The 21,582-nt window shown below is 36.7% G+C and overlaps 1 protein-coding gene across 3 annotated transcripts; it reads right to left on the reverse strand.

Moving 5' to 3' along the window:
• Positions 1–571: 571 nt before the first annotated feature.
• On the reverse strand, positions 572–17,607 carry STX16 (syntaxin 16). Of its 3 annotated transcripts, none has more exons than XM_072633432.1 (8): positions 17,210–17,607; positions 10,212–10,319; positions 9,060–9,200; positions 8,290–8,452; positions 7,058–7,149; positions 6,046–6,189; positions 5,019–5,099; positions 572–2,624 (listed from the first exon to the last, which is right to left on the reverse strand). In XM_072633432.1, the coding sequence occupies exons 1-8, from the start codon at positions 17,288–17,290 to the stop codon at positions 2,520–2,522; spliced, it is 915 nt and encodes a 304-aa protein (XP_072489533.1). In that variant the 5' UTR covers positions 17,291–17,607; the 3' UTR covers positions 572–2,519. The 3 variants fall into 3 exon arrangements, with proteins under 3 accessions (XP_072489533.1, XP_072489532.1, XP_072489534.1); XM_072633431.1 differs by having other exon boundaries at positions 17,153–17,423; XM_072633433.1 differs by lacking the exon at positions 17,210–17,607 and adding an exon at positions 12,834–12,955.
• Positions 17,608–21,582: the final 3,975 nt, after the last annotated feature.

The raw sequence follows: 21,582 nt of genomic DNA on the forward strand, positions 1-21,582 counted from the left end.
CTTTTATGTCATCAATCCCAACCAAAAGAAAACAATTTTAGGCAAAAAAATGTCTAATTCTTTGTGGCAGTCAATTGTGCCCAACTTCAACACGTAAGCTAGAAACTTGACAGACTAATTTTAATACAGAAAATGGTTGTCAGGAGGTAATGAAGATGACTAATGCCATGTCATTTCACAGGGAAAAACATGCTGATTTACTAATACAAGATAGTTTTATTTTACTGCCCAAATTGTAACTAATCTTTCCTCAGGTACAGGTAGTATGTAAAGTATTCTGATGTCCACGGTATACTGGAAAAACTCTTTTCATTTGCCTAGAGTGAAACCCTATAACTCTGGAGACCCAATTCTAATTTATTCCCTGCTATGTGCCTATTTTACCTCTTTCTGAAGCCAGACACAGTCAATGCAGTTGATGTGTTGGTTTTTATCCTAATTTTCATAAAGTCTAAAGGAAATGGCTTTTCCTCCCTCTCACATACGGTTTATTTTTTGAAAAAGGAGATCCTGATTACTTAGTGAATCCATATTGGGGGGAAAAAATCCTACTCCCTGAAAAAAAAATGGATTTTATTTCTTAAATGAGCTATTTTCTTTAAAGATTACTGAGATTTGACTTTACAGAAATAGATGTATACACAGAAACAGGTTCTACAAAGTATTCCCAGAACTGTTCTCAAGTACTATACCTTTTACAAGAACTTTCCATCAAACTGGTTTCATGTTCAAAAGCAGAATATTCAACTAGGGTCACCTTAAACATCATGTCTAATAATTTGATATAAAGAATGAATAGTTATTTTAGAAACTGAAGGAAGCCCCAAGTTTTGGGGTAATGGGATCCTTCTTCCCTAAAGTTCTTCCATAACAAAAGAGCTATCTCCCAAGGAAGAAATATGGAAGAATCATGGTGACATTTCAAAAGATGCGATTTCCTGAAATGTCACATACAACATGTGTTTTATTGTCACCTCAGTCAAAAGGCAATCTAGTGAGTGGTTGTCTATATGAGCCATAAACAATTCAGGAGTGAAATAGAAGTAGATGGGGCAAAGGTTTATAATATTAAATATAAGACCTGATTTTATGATTTAGTGGCACATATAATATTACTACACTCTGAACCTGAGTTTAAATTTCTGGGAACAACTTCAAAGTCAATTCTATGGAGAACATTTCATGTTACTAATCAAAAAAACCCCCCAAAACTACTGAAATTACACTGTTTTTAAACTTTTAAGAAAATGAGTACAGAATAAATAAGTCATATAAATATTACATTAGGTGAAAACCTTTAAAATTGTAGTCATTTCAGGACCAATTAGAACATGAAGAATTTAATTCTCCAAAGTCATCATCGTCACATCGTTCAATGATTCCAGTAGTATTTGACAGCACCATATAAACAAAAGTAAGTACAACTATGAAGTCCTTCTTTAGAAATCTGTCTCACATAGATAAGAAAATGTCTTGGTCAAGATTTTTATAGTACTTCAAAATGGACCTAGATCTCAGGCAATAAATCAAACCACTGACAGTATATATTCTGTTAATGATCTGTGGTTGAATTGTACTTTGGTAACTCAATAGGACTAAACTGCTAACTGATTAAAGAGATCCTGATTTGAAAGTCATCCTATAGCTGGTATAAAAATAATGGAATGAATAAGAATAACTAAGGAGCTTCCTTTTAACTATGATTTTAATTCATAGCATCAACTTTTCAGCTTGGGCAACTATAAATAGTAACACCACATGGTTTATAGTAAAAAATATAGTGCAGAAATTCTAAAATGAAGGACACACATAGACTAGTTCATTTAAATACACGAAGCTATTTTAACTAGCAACTAAATGTATTTGTATCCATGATTGTTTCTTAGTATCCAAACTTTATTAATCTGATCATTAGCAATGATGGAAAATTAAATTAGATTAAAGGGGAATAAATTCTAAATTTTTAAAGGCCTTAATTTATTTTAACATGGACAATCTGTGGAGGAAAATGAAGGTGTTAAATACTAAGAATTCACTGTTTAAGGCATATGACCTTCACTAATACTTTTGGGTTCCAAATCACTTTAAAATCATAGGGTTAAAAAAAAAATCAACTCCCCCCAACCTCAATTGCAAAATGTATTTTCAACATGCAACTCAGACATGACTGCTAAAAACAGCATATACACATATTTTAACAGTTTTTGCATGTGCTTGTAAACTTTCAATCCCTCATATTTTCTATTAAAAAAAATACTGCAAATGTCTGGATACAGAACTCAATTTCTATTTGGTAGCATCATCATTTGACTTGAAACTTGGAAAAAACTAAACCATTCCTATCCATCAAACATGATTTATGAAAAAGAATCTACGGAAACATTGCACAGACTTGTACCGAGGGGTTATACATTCAAAGGCAGCTTTCAGAAATAAAGGTCCACTCATTCACACCAGGAATATTCACACACACATATACACACACACACACACACACACACACACTCACACACAGTTACCTAGTGTGACTTTACACCAACTAGTACAACAATAAGGACAATAACTATTACAAATAAAATTAAAATAACAAGCATCTTCCGATTCTTCTTTTGATATTGCTCTGCCTATAGAATAAGAAAAAACATCCAGTAAGTGACTTCTCAAAAGAACCAAAATAAAAGCTGACTTACCTATCCTCTTCTGTGTTTAAATTCCAGGGTTTTTTAAATAGAGATCTTGATTTCAGGCTATATAGTTAACCCAAGTAATGTTATAAAAGGAACACTTCACTAATTCTACAATCTACTTTATTTAACCTAAATTTCCAAAAAGCTGAGTCTAAAATGAAAGTTACACAGATGCCCTTGGTTTCTATTTTCATTGTACTTATCAATTCACTACTTTAACAAAACCTTTTTGCTTTTTGCATAATAGTGTAAACTGTATAATTCTTTAGATTAATGTTTGAATATTAAAAGTTTCATCTACTTCACAAAAACACGAAATTCTCTCCTATTCTACATATAGGAGAGGTCAGAAAATGTTTTTCTCTGACATGGGAGCTAAAGCCAAAAAGAATTAAATTGAGAACAGCCACCAGCAGAAATTTAAGACACCCGGAGAAATGCTTTCTAAACTATCTTGCTGATGAGACTAGGACCTCTCTTAAAGCTCATCAAAGAGATTTCCTAAATCTCAGAAGGAGAACACAATCTAAAATTTAACAGATGTAAGATAAACTATTATCTAATTAGCTATAAACTGCCTTTCAGGGGTTGATACAGTAATAAGACTTGGTAAGGAACATGGTGGGGGAAAAAAAGAGAAAAATGGAGAATAATGCACTCTGACCCAAGGGATGACACTAGAATGCCCCAATTCTAGGAGACTGGTCCCGCTCTACCTTAGAAAAGGAGGGTTCACAAAGCATAAAAGCTTGATGTAAACATCTCTGAATATCCAACTGCCTCTTCTTTAATTATATGTCCACTGAGAAATCATCAGAACTGTTACTTGACCTCCTGATAGATCTACCAAGCAGAAGAGGGTACCCTCCAGAGTAGAATTGGTTAGATACTATAAACTAAATGGCATTCTGACTTACAAATCAGTCCTGTGATTCCTTATAAATGAGTTTAGTTAGGATGCAATCACTCATACATATAACAGTACTATATTATCAAATGCATATAGTTTCCATAAAAGGAAAAAATGCAATGCTAGAGAAGTCAACATTAAACGGATTCAAAACCAGTTCAATTCAGAAGACCTAGTGTTTTATTCTACTTGTATTGTACAATCTATTTTGCTAGTCTCATTCAAGATGCCTCTAAAGCCTTGCAAAATTCAGAAGAATCTCTAAATTTAGGTATTACATAATAAGGAAACAAAGCCAATTTTTACTGTTTTATTATATAATGGCTGGTGGCCAAGTTAACCTAAATGTTCAGTAGATCTTTGCATTATCCAAGGAAGATGCTCCCTTCTAGATAAGCAACAAAAGCAGATTTTTACTGGCTCCATTCTCACCAAGCATATGGTAACAAGAGCTTTAAGTGGGTTGCAAACTTTTAATAAACAGAACAAGCTTAGACTATTATGCGTAAAACTCCTTTCTGGTCTAAAAAATGACTGGCTTCAGAAATACAACAAAATGGTACTGAAAATAAAAAAATGTTTATTTTATGGCTGGAAATATTACTAGATAGTGAATAAGGAAATGGAAGGAATAAATTTTACTTGTGAATAGTCACATACTTTATTTTTAAAATACATTCAACTAAATATGAAGTTTATTCAGCAGTTTATACACATTTGTTTCCCATAACTGATTAGATTTAGAAGTAGAGCTATCCCTATCCCATCCGTAAGAAAAATAAACAAATACAAAAAAAAAAGTCTATGCTATTGCTCTCTTATGTGAAAAAAAATTAGAGAACAAACAGTATTTCACTTTAACCATTTTTCTCAGGCTAATATAGAGATCTGCTGTGGCAATTAAAAGGGAAAAACTAGATTCTGATCTTTTGCAGAAGAATTTCTCTGCCAGGAATTCATCAGAAATGTTCCATGACAAGAAAAATCTGAGTCAGCAATAATGAAGATAGATTTTCAAGACACTTCAACAAATGCTGAAACAACTTGCTTAAAAAAATAATTAGGCTTAAAAAGGAATGCATTTTTAAGGGGAAAAAATTGCAACCCTTTTGGGTTTTTATAGTCATGCTCCCAAATGCAGTCATTTCAGATCTATGCATGAGGTTCACCAGAGATTATTAAGGGCTGAAAAAGAGTACGGTGACCCAGGGGTGCTTTGGATAAAATACTTCCTGGATTACAGACTTGTCAGAATTCTCTAGATTTATTTTGTGATGCTTCTATAACAGACACTGGCACCAAACATTTCAAGAGTATGAGTGCTGAAAAAAGTCACTGACATAATTCTCCATTTGGTGACAGTTCTCAAAACTGTTTCAACCACTAAAATAACATCATTTTAAAAGTCTCCCCTCCTTTACCTTTTGAAGCTGTTTCAAACCATCTTCAGTTTTCATACAGGATTGTTCAACATTATAGTCAATTCTATCAAGAACTGTCCCCTGAGTAATAAAACAACAGTTAATGATTAAAAACTGAACTTCAAAATAAAATTTGTAAAACACATGTATTATTAACAAGGTTAGCTGTACCAATTCCTTATGTTTAAAAAAATATAACTGAAAGTTTCATTATGATTTGGGGGAAATATGGATAAATTACCATAATCAAGTAGCATAAATAAGCATACTTACTCTGGTAAGTAAAATAAAATCATGTAGCACATAAGGAACCACAAACAAAATTTTTTTAAAAAATTTAAACCCTAAAAGATAGTGGAGTCATAGACTTACTGAAGCTTTGTCAAAATATACTTCAGTAGGAATTGGCTCAGAAAAGGAGCATTAGCGCCCACAAGTTCTTAAACAGATAATACCAGCGAAACCAGACATGGCTATTACAATGCCACCAAATTTTTACCACTGCAATAAATGTAAACCTCAGTTTTCATATATAAGAACTAAAGATTTCAAGCCACAACCCAAAATCATAAAAATGAATAATTTTGCTTTATAAGGCCTAATTTTCACTGAAGAATTGCCTTAATTGTTAGATAAAGTAGGGAAAAGGAGCTGATGTACTGTGAGGATAAGGCCTTTAACTGAAACATTTTCTACTGGAAATTAGATCAGTTAATTTGAAATTGTTAAAATAATTATTGAACCCAGATCTCCTGTATCTCTAAATCTCTATTTTGAGCAGTTGGCTTCATGTTGTATCAGGGCCTAAACACTATTTCCTAAGGAACTTTGTCAATGATGAATCATCACTTTAATTACATTTGAATGGTAGAAGCTCCCACAGTCATTATGTAATAAACTGCCAGAACTAGAAAGCTCATACATTGGCAAAAATAATAGCTGAAAGAAGTCAGAACCAGTCAGTTCTTTAGAGAGGATTAGGTGTTATAGAAAGAAAATAAGACATTGAGAAGATAAACTCACATACTTGTTCTACAATCATTGCTCCTAAGTCCCTAAATATTTCATTTAGGTCAGAAATAGACTGCACAATCTGGCGAATTTCTCGCTCTCGCTCTTCAACCATTAACGTGTTTTGCTCTACCAACACTAACTGGTCATCTGTAAAACCCTGTTGAAGGAAAAAAAAGGCAGAGACTTCTAGGTTAGGATTTTCTCTTCAATAAAGGAAAGATACTACATTATGCCCAAACTATGTAAGTGGTGTATATACTTAAAACATTCATTATCTTGAGGTAGGTATGTGGATTTCACTGTAAAAGTCTTTAACACTCCTTTACTAGAAAAAGATTCAAATTTATCAAGTATACTAGCTCCAAATGTGTACTAAATTGTAACCTGGGTTATCAGAGTAAACCCAAGTCACTTATATGTTTGTATTACCCACATGCAAAGTCAACTTTAAAAAAAAAAAACCCACTAAGAGTGACCTTGTGGGTCTTTGTTTTATTCACAAGTAAGAAATTAGCATAGACTATTTTCCGGAATGCTTTCAGGTAAGCAAAAGTACAATATCACATCAGCTTTTAAAAATAAAGACCTAGTTTTTGTCTGACCCCCCACTCCTCCCATTTATCTTACAACACATTGTAAAAAACTACCCAATAAGTGCATCATAACATTACTGATGTGTTTTTGCTGCATAGAAATCAGATATTATAAAATTTTTTGCAGTGTAATATTTTTATTGTCATCAACAAAAAGCTATCTAGCTTCTGTTTATAGACCTCAAGCTGCTTCTTTTTAGTAGTATTGTTCCCCAATTACATGTAAAGATAATTTTCAATATCCATTTTTGTAAGACAGTGAGTTTCAAATTTTTCTCCCTTCCTCCCCCTTCCTCCTCCCCAAGACAGCAAGCAATCTGATATTGGTTATACGTGTACAATTATGTTAAACATATTAGAAATCAGATATTTTCTAGAGAGAAAGGAAAAAGTGCTAGTGAATTGCTATTAACTTTGTGGTCCTTAACATACTCGATCATAAAGAGTGTTATCTTCTCCATCATCCATGAGTGGTACTGATGTGTCAAAAAAATGCTGGGATCTTTCCTCTCGATTCTTCATGCCTAATGGAGATACAAAGCTACCTTACTAAAATATTTAACATCATTTTGAAAATATTATTTTAAAATTAAGAAATAGAATAAAGTTATAATGTCAATATGAACTTTTGGGGGGCAGTTTAAAAAATTATCTCCAAACAAGAAATTAAGAGACAAACAGAAATATTTACTAATTTTTAGATTATCAAAATAAAGTCCAAAAGTTAAATAGCACTGTTCAGTTTAAGTTTCTAACAATAAGATCAATAACCATATAATTATTATCCTACTAAGCAGGAATGTGCAATAATTTAGAGAAACTGAGCTGAGGTTTACTTTTTGCTGGGCAAATGGGAAGAGTAACAAGATCATAAGGGAGGTATTTAAACTACTGAAAGAGTGATACATTAATCTTATTTATCCATGAACAGACTGTCCCAGGTGACTACTGTGCTTTAAAGTCAGTACCAGCTCCCCTTCACTCATCCCTTTAACTAAAAGTGCTCCCTTGTTCCCTGAATCTCAAGCCTATTTAACTTCTCCTTCGCAGTTATTACATCCTAGCTTGTTTTATGCTTTATTATGTTTTATTCATTTGTTATTATTATTTATTCACTTATCATGTTTTATTCATCCATTCTTGAGTAGAAGTTGCATGAAACCAAAGTGGTAACGTTTTTTAGAATCTATGCATGCATAAGTGCTCCTGAAATGGCTATTACTGAACTGTTGTGAAAAACTCGGATTTTTAAAAGAAATACACTATTACTTTTCAGTACAGCAACTGAAAAGTGGGCTAACAACTTCAGATAATTCTTCCTAGTTTTTCTCCACTCTATTCCCAACCCTTTCCCCACCTCCATTTTGGATTTAACTTAAATTACATTAATGAAATTTTATTACCACAACGCCAATATAGCTATGTAATCTTTCTTGCTGTCATAAGTAATACCATTTTGTTTGATTTTTTCTAAGTAAAGAATGGTCAACACTTCTTTTGGCATAGCTTTCCTATGTGCTCAAAACTAATAAATTTAAACAGGGAAGACAGAAATAACAAGTACAAAAGCTATTAACGTATATTCTTATAGTTTTAAAGCCAAGATCATTTTACTGCTGAAAAATAAGCAGAGACCAAGTCCTTGCATCTGAAATGATACTTACGTTTGAGATAGCCAGACTGTGCATGTCTAAAATTAGTGGATAATTCCTGAAGAGACTGAGCTAAAGAGGATACTACATTTCGGAGAACCCGTTCTTCCTGTTCAGTACAGTTTCGTGCTCTGCTTTGCAAGGCTTGTACTGCTCTCTGACATCTATGAAAGAGCTGGAAGCAGAATCTTCATTGATCAAGTGGGACAATTTAAATAGGGTTTTCAAAAACTCACAATTCCAAATTGCAATTACTGATGTGAAATAATGATATGATATAATTTCATACCTGAAAAATATCCAAGATGTTTTATTTATAATTCTTGGTATTAATCCGTGAATTTGAGAAAAATAATCTAAGCCTTAACATAGAGATTAAATTACCAATTAAATGGATCAAATATGCTTTAATAAATGAAAAAACAATCATCTTATATACTGTGTTAAAATAGTAGCCTGATGAAATTTACTTGAGATATCATGCTAGGACACTAGAGATTCCTGGAGAGTGATCCCCAAACCTTCTAGATCTGTGATACTCTGTCACAGCATGATTTTCCAAACATGTTTCAAGTGCTATAATTTTTTAAAATGAAAGTGAAATGAAGTCAATTTATTTGATACATTACATATAAAATTTGATAGCATCCTTTGACAAATCTAGGACGTATTCTGAGGAATACTCTTAGGACGAATGTCCAACTTTAGGTCACTCCAAAGTGTACCTTTTTTCTTAAGTCTTAAAACACAAACATTTCTTCTGTAATCTTTTGAACCCTCACCTGTGTGATTTCTTGTGTGGTTATTTCAATAGCATGTTCTTCTTCACTGCTATCATCCAATGTAGGTCTGTTTAAATGCTTGTCATGAAGACTGGCTAATTCTTTCATCTTCTGTTTAATTCTGCCAACATCGTATTGTATCTAAATGGAATGAGTCAATTAACCCCACTGAAATAAATCAGAAAGTTTCTCAACTGTATATAACAAATCTTTAGATGATTAGTTACATAAAAAGTGAAAAGTTCAGGCATTCTTGCCTAAATCACCTGACAACAGAGGCTATGTATGATATACAAAGATCATCTATACCAAGCCTCCTAATTTTAGGTATTCTCTTAGGCTCTCTCCTGGATCCTATTCTGTTCTTCTCTACACCCTCTTTCTCAGTGACTTCATCAACTCCTGTGGATTTAATTATCATCTCTATATAGATAACTCACTGGCTCAGATATTATCTTCTCCATGAAGCCTTCCCTGATATGAACTGCTAATGCTTGCCCTCCCTAACAACCCTGTAGCTAATCAATCTGAATTTATTCTCTTTATATTTATTCTGTGTATACTTTTACACATGTACTTGTTTACCCAGTTAGAATGTAAGGTCCTTAGAGAGAATGTTTCATCCCTGGTATCTGTAGCATCTAGCACAGTGTCTGAAGTACAGAAATGTTTGATTGATAGGTGTGAAAAACAAAGAATGTTTTATCAAGTAAATGGACAATCCAAAGGTAACTCTTTGGGAAGACAGCGTTTCTTTCCATGGTTAACACACTGTAGGCTAGTTTTATACACCATCAATAAAAGAAGGGAACGTCAACTTAGGTAACATAATAAGCACTCATGCATGTATACTGAAGTTGTAGGTCACACTAACAATTTCTGGGGATAAGTTACACTGAATACTACTTTTTCCACATTACATACAAAGCTTTCTTCACTATGATTCAGGAACTGACCATTAGTTTTACGAAGAAAGTCCAAATTACCACAAATAAGAAATATTATTCTTGAAGCCTGAAAGCAGGTTTAAACATTATTAGACAAGAAGCATATTCAAATTTATTCAGATATATCTTTGCAGCTGAAATCTAGAAATGTAATTTGATACTAGTTATAAATATGTTAAATGTAACAGTTAAAAATTCAACTTACTTCATCTACTCCATCAACCCATTTGGGAGGTAACCGTTTTGTTACACCAATTGCTGCTTCTGGATCTAGGCTGATGCCTGACACCAGTGCCATACGATCATCAGCAAGCTATGGAGAGAAAAGGAATATTTTAAAACCAAACTCATGAAAATCTGTCTCTAAGTACACACTTATTCTTTTTAAAATATGGCCCCTAAAATGTCACAGGAGGCTAGGAAAAAATGAACATACCATTCAAAAAAATGTGTACTTGAATGAACATTGCTACAATTTGGAATGATTTCTTTCCCTCTGCTATAGTTACATATGTTGTAGCCCTCCTTAGACACGAGTGAATGTGAATTTTATTTCATCTGGATAAGAAAGGATTCTAGTTTCCTTATGGAAACACGACAAAATTGATAAAGAACTTTTCAAAAGAACAAGCTATTAGAATTCTTTCATAGCAGAATGTCTTTCCATTGAGAAATGGGATGTAATAATTTATATGATAGCTACAAAAACAAGTTGGGAAAAAATTTTGATACAGAAAGGGGAATTTTTTTAAAAATAGGGCTAATTTAGTTATCTCCATCATGAATCATATGATTATAGCCTGTTAACTTTTGATACTGCAGACGTTTATAGAGATTTTAAGGATTACCTCTGCTACATTTTAAGCAATTTCCCCCCTCTACCTTATGTCCAGATGTAATATTTTCACCTTTGATTTGATTTTTAAGCATTTAGAAATGCTATCAATAGTCCTCTAAAGGCATTAAAAAAAAAAAGATGCTTCTGAGGAGAACTTTAATGAAATCATCTCTTCTTTTTAAATAAGAGGACTCATACTGAATATGTTTGTTGTTCTATGATTCTACTGTCCAAGTAAAACTCAAAAAGCCTGAATGATAGTCAAAAGGAGGAAAAAATATCCCTTGTAGACAGCAGTCTGTACATTTTTAAAGTTACAATGGAAAACTGATCAAATAAGCATGTGGACTGTTTTTCTGGCAATCAAGAAAAGAAGCAAAGAGAACACAAATGACACAAAATCCCTTTATATGTGCTATGATAATGAAAAACCTCTTAATGACAATTCCTAAGTCTTAAAGAATTCACCAAAATTTTTATTAAAAAAATATATAGGGCTTTATACCTTTGTGCCTATTTGCCTTCTGGCAAAATGCATCTTTCAGTTGCCATTGTATTCATTTAAAAATTTTCATTAAATTTTATTGTCACACTGACGGTAAACACATAAGGGAGAGGATTGAAAAGATTTCTCTGGGCAATCCATGTTTTCATATCCTCTCAGTCAACAAGTATTTATTGAATTGCTTAGTATGTGCCAGGCACTGTGTTGGGGATACAAAAAAATGGAAAAAAATCTCTCTATACCATCAATAAACTCACATTCTAATGGGGGAGATAGCATGATAAAAGCTACTTACCTACAAGATAACATCCATGGGAAATAATCTCAGAGGGAAGAGACTAGCAATGGGGAGGGGGCCAGAAAAGACCTCTAATAGAAAGGGAGATTTGAGGTGATTCTTGAAGGAAGCCTGGGAAGCCAGGAAGTGGAGGTGAGGAGGGACAGAATTCCAGGCAAGGAGGGACAGCTGGTGAAAAGGCAAGGAGTCTAGAAACAGAGTATTATATGTAAGGAGAATCAAAATGGCTAGAAATCACTGGATTGTAGAGTACATACTGGGGAGAACAGCTGAACTGTGGTTAAGTCAAACAAGATAAATTCTATTTATGGTGAAGCATTAAGAATTTCTGATTTAATATCAGATATAATTTCAAGTCTCTACTGTCATAATAACTTGCTGTTCAACCAGGAGCATTAAATTCCTCAAATGAAGAAAGACATAATGCCAACTATTTTAGGGTATTATCATGAAGATAAATTTTAAATGTGTTAGGTAAATGTAAGCTATCATTACTTTAACAATTAATAAACAGTAAATGAGTTGAGCAGTCCTTGTTTAAAAAAAAAGCCTTTAAATTTGGTTTACCAAAACTACAAATATAATTTAATTTATACAGTAACCTCTGAAAAGTTGTTCACATTAGATCTGTGTAAAATGTCTATTTTTGAATCCACTAAGAAAACTTAGTAATTAATGGCAAATTCCTCTATCAGCTTCATAAATACTTCTTAATGTATGTTTTGAAAATCCAAATTTTCTACCTGCTCAATCAAGATTTCTTAAATTGAGGTATACTTGTAAATCTTTCCAAATTATCAAATTTGAAGCACAGTAATTAGTCCCATTTATAATAGAGAACCTAAGCTCCTTGGGGCCAACAACTGTTTCACTTCAGTCTTAATATCCCCAGCGTTGGCCCCATGGCACTTAATAAATGCTTGTCGATTGACTGAGTAATACAATTTAATTATAACAAAGAAATGCTTCCCAAATGAAATCAAGTATACCATTTCTTTTGACTGTTAAGGGGGAATCTACCACGTGTACTACAGTATGGAATACAACAAAAAGACAACATATTTGAGAATAAAGATGGTATAACTAAAGATAAATGTCAGCTCCATTGGCACTGTACATACAGCAATAGGGACATTTTTTACAAACTGAAACTAATCACCTTTCAAAAACATTCAAAACACAATACCTCATCCAGCTCCTGAAGTGATTTGTTGTTCCCATCAGTCCCATCCAGTTAGAGAAAGCAAAAAGTAGAAGAAAGAGGATGGAGACAGACAGACAGAGTATGGTCAGTTTTGAAAAAAAAAACTCTTTAGACTTAAGTTACTCATTTCACCAAAAAGAGTTCCACAAATTAAGGCATTTTGTTTAAAAAATAAGTACAAAAAAACCCCCTATATTATTGAACTATAGTCAAGCTATATAAAACTGTATTTTCATTTACATAGATTATAATGGATGTTTTGGTCACTGGAAAAATAGTAACAGCAACAAGCAGTTCTAAGATGAAATATAAAAAGGTAAAAAACCCCACAAACTTATTTTATTAAAATTTATTTGCCATATTCATTGATATTCAAATCAGCCAGATAAGTTACACTGTAAAATTCCCTACAATGAAGTAATGACAAAATGTGACCTCATGAAAAATAAAACAATTTAACATTTTAACATGGAAATAATCCCTGTAAATATTTATTTTTTAAAGGTAAAAGCTCATAAAAATATTCCAAAGTCTGGAAAACAAATATTGATTAAGTATCTATATATGCAAGACTCTATAAAAATCAAATGATACAGTCTTATCTATGGAATGAGGATGCTAAGAGTCAACTCTTGCTCGACACAAATAGGATGGTAAAAACAGTGAAAATGAATTCTATGAGGGTTGGGAGCCCTCAGCCACTAAGCACAAATTTAGAAGCAAAGAGAAAAAAACTCAACCCTAATAGAATATTAATCTAGAACTGCTCATCTTTTTTTTAAAGATGAGCAGAGGGCTGTTTCTTGTACTGAATGCATCTCAGCAAATTTAAAGAGCTTTGTCAGGACTGTTCACAGAAACTATAACTGGCATATTGAAATAATTAACCTTTGCTGAATTTTTCGTACTTAGCTGTTCATTTTGGGAAAGGAGCCTTTACCATTCGGTAATTCAGTTTCCTGGAAATTATTCTATAAGTGGTCAGGAGAAGTCATTAGAAAGGGCATTCAATTGAACTCTGAAGACACACACTTCTATAAAAAGCTAAATAAGATGAAATTATAGAGAGCTAAATTTCTCCTTTTCATCTTCAACTTACTCTAAGAAACAAAAGAAATCCAATTAAAATTTAATGTACATTTTTCTCCCCCAAAGTCCTACTTCAGCATCTCATTTCTGTAAGAACATTAATCTGAGATTTTGGAGAGCAAACTCTGGCAACTCTTAGCAAATAGGAAAAAAAAAACTGTGTAGAGTTTGGTGATGTACTATCTATCTGTTTTCCTTTTAAGGACCAGCCTAGTTAGACACGCTCACTACTAAAAGTTGGCTTTCATGTAATATTTTCACCCAAAGCAACTCAGAGATTGCATGGGGATTGGGGATGGGGAGGGAAGGAAGGATAGAAGGAAGGTGATACTTTTATCTGTGGTGCTGGAGGGAATATTAACAAAGGTTAATATATATTCTAACCATATTATTAATTCTACAATATTAGATAGAACATATAGTGCCACACTATAATCAGATTTAATTACTTTTTATGTAAAAAAGTAATGTTTAAGATTTTCTGCTGGTCAGGAAAATTCTTCTTTCTATTTGTAACCAAACCAATAATCATAACTTCATTTTTCAATCAACACGTCTCCTTGTTCTGGAGTAGCCACTTACTGTGTTTGATCTTGAAACAAAGGAATGTAACAAACCAAGGTGCAAATCTTAACCCAGCAGATGGTAATGCTTTTTGATTATCATAAATCCTGAGTTAAAGAGATATTAGTATCAAAGAACTTTAGACTTCTAAAGGCTTTAGAGATAATTTAATCTAATCCCTTACTTCACAGACAAGGAAAGTGAAACTCAGAGAGATGATTTCCCCAGGATCACACTGTTAAATTAGTAGCAGAGGAAAGGGCTTAGGCTTCCTGACTCCTAAACAATTGTGCTCCTTCTATTCTACCATATCCTACCATGCCTCCTCTCTAGTTTGATTTCGAACTTTTGAAAAAAAATTGAGAGAAAATTGAGAATTTTGTACATACTACTATTTTCAAAGCTATTTTATTTTTCAGGGCTTTGTGCCTTGATCAGCAGTACTACTATCACATACTTTTTGAAAAGTCTGGTTTCCTGCTGGGAAATGGCTGTACTTGCAAAGTATAAACAGCCTTATTTCACTACTACTCCATTATGAAAGGCACAATAACTTTTAAACAATTTGTTCTGTAAGGTATAAACAGAAATTGGTAATTGATATATTGTTCTTCTGTTTCCTAAGTTGCACCAGTCTAACTTTCCCCATTTAGGGCTTGAATAATTCCATGTCTATATTATCAAACATCTTTAGCCTTTTTCAAGATTGTATTTTAAAAATAATTTATAAGATTTGTTTTCTGAGAACCTCTATACAGTAGTTTTATTCCCCAGCATACATAACCCATTATGTGGAAGATTCCTCCACAGAAGCAGATTGCAAATAAATTTATGATCTATTAATTCCTAAAGTTTGAAGTAATTAAAGGTTAAGTAACTTGCCTAGGGTCATAAAGCTAATAATCGCCAGAACCCAGTAGACTAATAAGCTCAACAGGATATTAAGTATAGCATGCTTCTAAGATCTGGGCTTGGAATCAGGAAGACTCATTTTCAAAAGTTCAAGTCCAGCCCCCCACACTAGCTGTGGACCTGGTCAAGTCACTTAACTGTTTGCCTCAGTTTCTTCATCTGTAAAATGAGCCAGAGAAGGGAATGGCAAACTACTCCAGAATCTTTGACAGGAAAACTTCAAACGGGGTCACTACAAGTTAGATCCAACCTAACTCAACAATACCTCTAAGGATCATAGCTTTTCAGATTCCTAACCAAGTGTGTATATGCAAATATAGCAGGTCACGCATGTTTTGGTACTTGGGCCTATTTCATCTCAAATCTAACATCTCATAAAACAAAACCATACTTTTTCAGCTCAAAAAATACAGACTATACGTATGAATCGATAAAGAAGGGACCGAGTATATCCTTAGAGAGTCACTTTGTGAATATCCCACATATGAAATAAATTTTCAGAAGAAATTGGTGGTAATCATAGCAAAATTCAAGGGGTCTCTGAAGGAGAGCAAGTTTCTAGTAAGTCTCTAAAGTGGCATTTCTAAGTCTATGGGTTTAAATGACAGTTCCTAAGTATTTGTCTCTGTAAGAGCTGAGTCATGTCTTCTAATAATATAACCACCAATACCATTTTTAATTTAATGTAATTTTAAATTTTAATTTAAACACCATTTCTACTAATAAATCTAAACTCAAGCTAGGATTCATTTTTGAAAAGTGTGGTGCCACAGGCAATTTACTGGACTGCTGGGCTAATAGGCCTAAAAAAAAAAAGTGCCAGTATTAATTTAATTCCCACACAGACACCGTGTGAAAGGCAGTCATAATGAAAGGACTCATTTCCTGAATGGAAAATGAAAACAGGGAAGTCCACCCCTTCCCAACCTTACAGTTTCACAAAACTGTCTTCTTCAGGAAATAGGGAAACAAATTATTAAAAGCATAAAGCAAGAAGAGACTCGACTGCCACACAGGAATGGAAAATCCTCACTGGATAAAATGAGGCTAAAACGACTCCATTCCACAGAGTCATTTTGAAGAGAATATCTGTTGGACAAAAAGGGGAGGCATCGGAATGAAAAGACAGGGGAGGAGGGGGTGAGGGTAAACATGAAGCCACGAAAGCCTGAGACAGCGCTTCATGAAGCATCCAACACAGGGCTTCAGAACCGAGCAGGACCCGGCGGGAGGAACTCGTCCGAGTCCGCAGCGAGGGCGGCTCTGTGAAAGTTGGAAGGGAAAGCCCAAGGAATGGGGGGACAGGGGGACAGGAGGGAGAGACGGCAGGGGGGGGAGAATTCAAAACAAAACCTAGCACTACAGTCTGATGCCTCCTAACAACCACAAGACAACGACATTTCAAGAGAGACACAGAGAGAAAGGCATTGACAGAGACGCGTAGACACACAGAAAGGCAGAGAGACAGACAGAGGGACAGAGAGACAGAGAGAGTGAGAGAGAGAGAGACAGAGAGACAGAGGGACAGAGAGAGAGAGACAGAGAGAGAGAGAGAGAGAGAGAGAGAGAGAGAGAGAGAGAGAGAGAGAGAGAGAGAGAGAGAGAGAGACAGAGACAGAGAGACAGAGAGAGAGACAGAGAGAGACAGAGAGAGAGAGACAGAGAGAGGGACGGCGCGCACGCCGGAGCGCGGGGCACCGCGAGGAGCAGGTGGAGGAGGCCGGCAGGAGACTCACCGCAGCAACGCTACGTGAATGCAGAGGGCTGGAGGTGGAGGAGGTGTAACTACTCACTTGCTCGGCTAACAGCTGCCGGTTTTGGATGGAATTGTTCCGCAACAACAAGAAAGCGTCGGTTAAACGCCGGGTGGCCATGCTTAACCCTGCACGCCTCCCCGTGGGGGACCCCCACTCAGAGCCTCGGCCTGAACCTCAGAATTCCTCGGACCCTGCGGGGGCCGCCTCCCCTCAAGCTTCCCCACTTTGCCCTCAAGGGGCAGGGGCAGAGTGGGAAGGGGGGAGTAAAGGGGGAGGTCCCCCGCCCACTCCTTCCCCAAATCCTAGCTTGGATTTCTAACGGTCTAATTCCCACCCGACCCCGGGTGTCTTGCCGAGCCCCCGCCCTTCTTGGGGTTGTCCTGGGTCCCCCTCAGGGAGCCCCGGCCGGGCCTGGCCCCTCCAGATCGTTCGGAGCCCGTCCACGGGCCTGTCAGAGCCCAGCCGGGCTCCCGGCCCCGACGTCCCGGGTCTTCGTCCTCCTCCCTCCAGGGGCTCGAGGCAGGAGAGCCTCACGCCCGGCGCCTCGTCCCCCCTCCGGCTACAGGGCCTCCCGGGGGGGAAGCAGCGCAATCCTCAGCCTCATCATTCCTGTACTCCGCCGCTGCCGCCGCCGCCGCCTCCGGCTCCATCCATCCCCGGATCTGACTACAGCAGCCCGGCCACTTCCGCGTCGGCGTTCCATCGGCTCAAGAGTCCCCCTTCCCGCTTCCGGTCCGTCCTCCTTAAGTGGCCCCTGCCGCTGCTGCCCGGGCTCCTCACGTTCCGGGCGCTCTTCCCTCAGCTCCGCCCTGCTCCCTTGGCCCGGCCCCCAGCCCGGCTTGGTAGCTGCGCTCAGAGCTTTCTCGGTGAGGCCGTATCCTCAAATGCTGCTCTAGTTCCGCTTTGTCCTACCTTTCTCTTCCTGAAAGGAGAATAGGGTTCAGAGCTGGACTCTTCCTTAGAGACCAGCCCCTTCATTTGATGAGTGAGGAAATGAAGCCCATGAACGTGAAGCGGATTTCCCAAATCTCAGAGGTTTGGGAAAGGGCAGACTGGTGACTCCATCCCAGCCCCCACGGGCCGGTGCTCTTTATTAGCCTCTCATTCTGGGGTTAACGACCACCAAAGGGGTGGGAAGATCAGGTGGGCAGATTTCTCCTTAACTCAAGGCGACTTCCCGATGTGTATGGAAGAGCCTACTAGTACAAAACTCTTCTAAGCGCTGGGGACCCAAAACGAAGCGAACACCAGTCCGTGGCCCAAAGGGTGGACTAGACACCGGACCTGTCATTTCATTGGAATGGGAAGTACACCGGTTAAGGGAAGTTCTACCGATGCAAATTAGTCCCTTCTCAACCACTTATGGTTGATCCCTGAGTGGTTAAGTGACTTTCCCAGGTCACACAGACAATGTACTTTGGAGGTGGAATTCGAACCCAGGTCTTCCCGAGCAGATCTCTTCTCCATTGCCTGGCAAGCTCACTAGGTCACAGAATAATCGAATTCTTCAGTCACAAAATACCAGAGTTGGAAAGTAGCTCGGACCCGAAGTGACTGAAGAATTCGATTATTCTGCGACCTAGTCCAACAGGACCCAAAGGGAGTCTTCACTACAGCTAAAGCTGACCCCCGTTGAAACTGGCTGCTTCTGAAAGTGGAAAGCTTCCCAGAACTGAATAGAGGTGTTCGAACAATGGTTACATGGCACTTGTCGGGAATTATCAAGAGTTTTTATTCCACGGGATTGGACTAAGGGATTTCTAAGGTTCCTAAGATTCTGTGAAACACTTGATATATGGTAGCTTAGAGAGCTGTCTTGGCTTGTGTTTTTGGTGTCGGTCCAAACACACATGGCATGGAGGGAGCCATGAGAAATGGAAATCCTGGGGGGGTCCAAGACATCATCTAGTCCTGCAGATTGGCCATTTCTGGATGTGGCCAGGGACACACACACTTCCATTTCCAAAATTCCCTATCCTCCAGGATAATAAATATAGTTCTTAGCCTTTCTGTATCATGAACCCATTTGGTTTTCTGGGGAAGCTTATGGACTCTTCAAAATAATGTTGTTAAATGCATAAATAAATACATAAACTCATAAAGGAATTCAATATATTGAAATATGGCATCTATCTATCTATGTATCTATCATCTATCTATGTATCTTTTAAATTAATGGATCCCTGATTAAAGATCTATGCCCTAGGGGAAACAAATAAGGGACAGTACCCCTGCCCTCAAGGACTTTTAGAACTGATAGAACGGATGGGAATCTTAGAGCTCACCTATTCCAACCCCCTGACTTTACAGAGAAAGAATCTTAAGTTTCATAAAGGTGAGAAAATCTGCCTACCTATAGGCATTACCTCCTGTAGAGATAACATGTTTCTACCATAGACATTATGTCTATGGTATTAGCCCAGACTAACATTGGATTCAGTATAGTTTCTTTTAGGATTGAAGTAAGGGTCATAGTACCCTAAGGTATCATGTGCTTGGAAAAGGAGGGCAGTAAGGGGTAGGAAAGAGAATTTCAATTCCGTGTGGTTACATAATGCTGCCTCTCCCCCTCTTCGCCTCCGCCTCCTTCTCCTTCTCCTTCCTCTCCTCTTCCTCTTTCTCTATTTCTTACCTTCTCTCCTTCCCTGCAAAGATGGTTCTTTGAAAGGACTGACATCAATTGAGCAGTGTGAACCAGTCCTTAAACTGGTTTCATCAAATGACTTACAGAAATTCCCCAGCCCCAAACCCAGTAAAGCACAGGCAGATTAGCATTCTCCATGTTTTCACACCTCTGCTTTCCTCCCACTTTATCTGATCCCTGACTCCCATCCGCTAAGGTGCTAGCTCAAGATTGGAATCCTCCTCCTCCTCCTCCTCCTCCTCCTCCTCCTCCTCCTCCTCCTCCTCCTCCTCCTCCTCCTCCTCCTCCTCCTCCTCCTCCTCCTTAGTCCCACCTCTCTGTGTCTCATACTATCTGTAGGTGGCACTGCAGGGTTATACAATGAGAGACTTCCCCAATACTTTTTCCTTCTTTTATCTAGAATGAAGCTCTTTTGGTCTCCACCCGATATTAGAGACTCCAGTTTTCACACACAAACTAGAAGCATAAAGCTCCTTGCCACCAACTGTGGTCTCTATTAATCTCAAATAAAGTTTCCACCTGAGGGAGTTGGATATAATAGTGACAAGCCATGGTCTGTGTACTTTTTAAATTTGGGGTTGGGAGGGCAAGGAGAAGACAAATGGACTGGTTTGTGGGAGGTTTTCCAAGAGTCCCCCTTTCTAATAGGTTAGGATAGTGCCATCAGAGAAAAACAGAATTTGGAAATCAAATCCATAGAATGAGTTAGGAAATGAAACGCACACAGATAAATTCACAGATGAATCCATCAAAAGTATTTCAGGTGATTAACTGTCCAAATGCAGACAGCTGGGCAGGAAAAATGAAAAATTAGCTGCTAACAGGTTTGTTTCTGAAGCCATACCAATGATTTTTGCCTCAGTGCCCCCAGGCATCACCAACAGAGAATAGGTATTTATTTGAAACAACCTTCAACCCCTTTCTCTCCTTTTCCTTTTCCACCCTTTTCCATAAGCCCTACTGTATACCTGAATGCTTCATGCCCAACTGGACAAGCTATTTGTAGCTAGACTGTTGGAATTCTAGCTGCTCTATGATGTTTTCTTATACTAATCAGAAAGGATATAACTTTCCCTATTTCTACCCTAAAATTAAAAACAAAAAAAATCAGAGTTCACAAGGTCCACAGAGGTGATCCTGCATAAAAGACACTTGAACTGGAAGACCTTCTGACTATTTTCATTGGCTATTCCAGAATTGGAATTCTTTACCTCCTCTTCTCTGTCTCCTGGCTTCCCTGGTTTCCTTTGAATCTCAGCTAAAGTCTCACGTTCTAGAGGAAGCTTTTCCCAATTCCTGGTAATGCTAGTGCTCTGTTGATTATAGCTAATCAGATGGCTATGGTAGCTCAAGAATTGTTTTGATTTGCATTTCCACTATTATTAGTGATTTCAAAGCATTGTTTTTATGTAGTTGATAGCTTGAGTTGCTTTTGAAAACTGCTTTATCATATCTGACCATCTAGGAAAGAATGGCTCTTGTTTTACATATATATGTATATATATATATATCTCCTGCATCTTTTCGCAAATTAACTGTTTCCCTTCTAATTCCAAATGCTTGATTTTGTTTAAGTAAAACCTTTTCTATTTTATTAATCAATATTGTCCATTTTTATCTGTTCTCTTTGTACCTTGTTTGATAAATCCCCATCATCCTATTTCTTTTATCTTTTCTTCAGATTTCTTTATGATATATTTTTATATTTACACTAACTGTTTATTGTGGTATATGCTGTGAGATGTTTGTGTAGCTGGCTTTTTCA

Source organism: Notamacropus eugenii, chromosome 1 (genome assembly GCF_028372415.1).
Source record: "Notamacropus eugenii isolate mMacEug1 chromosome 1, mMacEug1.pri_v2, whole genome shotgun sequence".
In the NCBI taxonomy this organism is placed as follows: domain Eukaryota; kingdom Metazoa; phylum Chordata; class Mammalia; order Diprotodontia; family Macropodidae; genus Notamacropus; species Notamacropus eugenii.

What these genes read in the sequence shown, in the direction of transcription:
- STX16 (XM_072633431.1), bottom strand. Translation starts at nt 17,290, where the DNA reads ATGGCCACCCGGCGTTTAACCGACGCTTTCTTGTTGTTGCGGAACAAT. An exon ending in GAGCAATGATTGTAGAACAA is followed by an intron (nt 5,100 to 6,045) that starts GTATGTGAGTTT and finishes TTTATTACTCAG; the next exon opens with GGGACAGTTCTTGATAGAAT. An exon ending in GTTTGAAACAGCTTCAAAAG is followed by an intron (nt 2,625 to 5,018) that starts GTAAAGGAGGGG and finishes CTTATTCTATAG; the next exon opens with GCAGAGCAATATCAAAAGAA.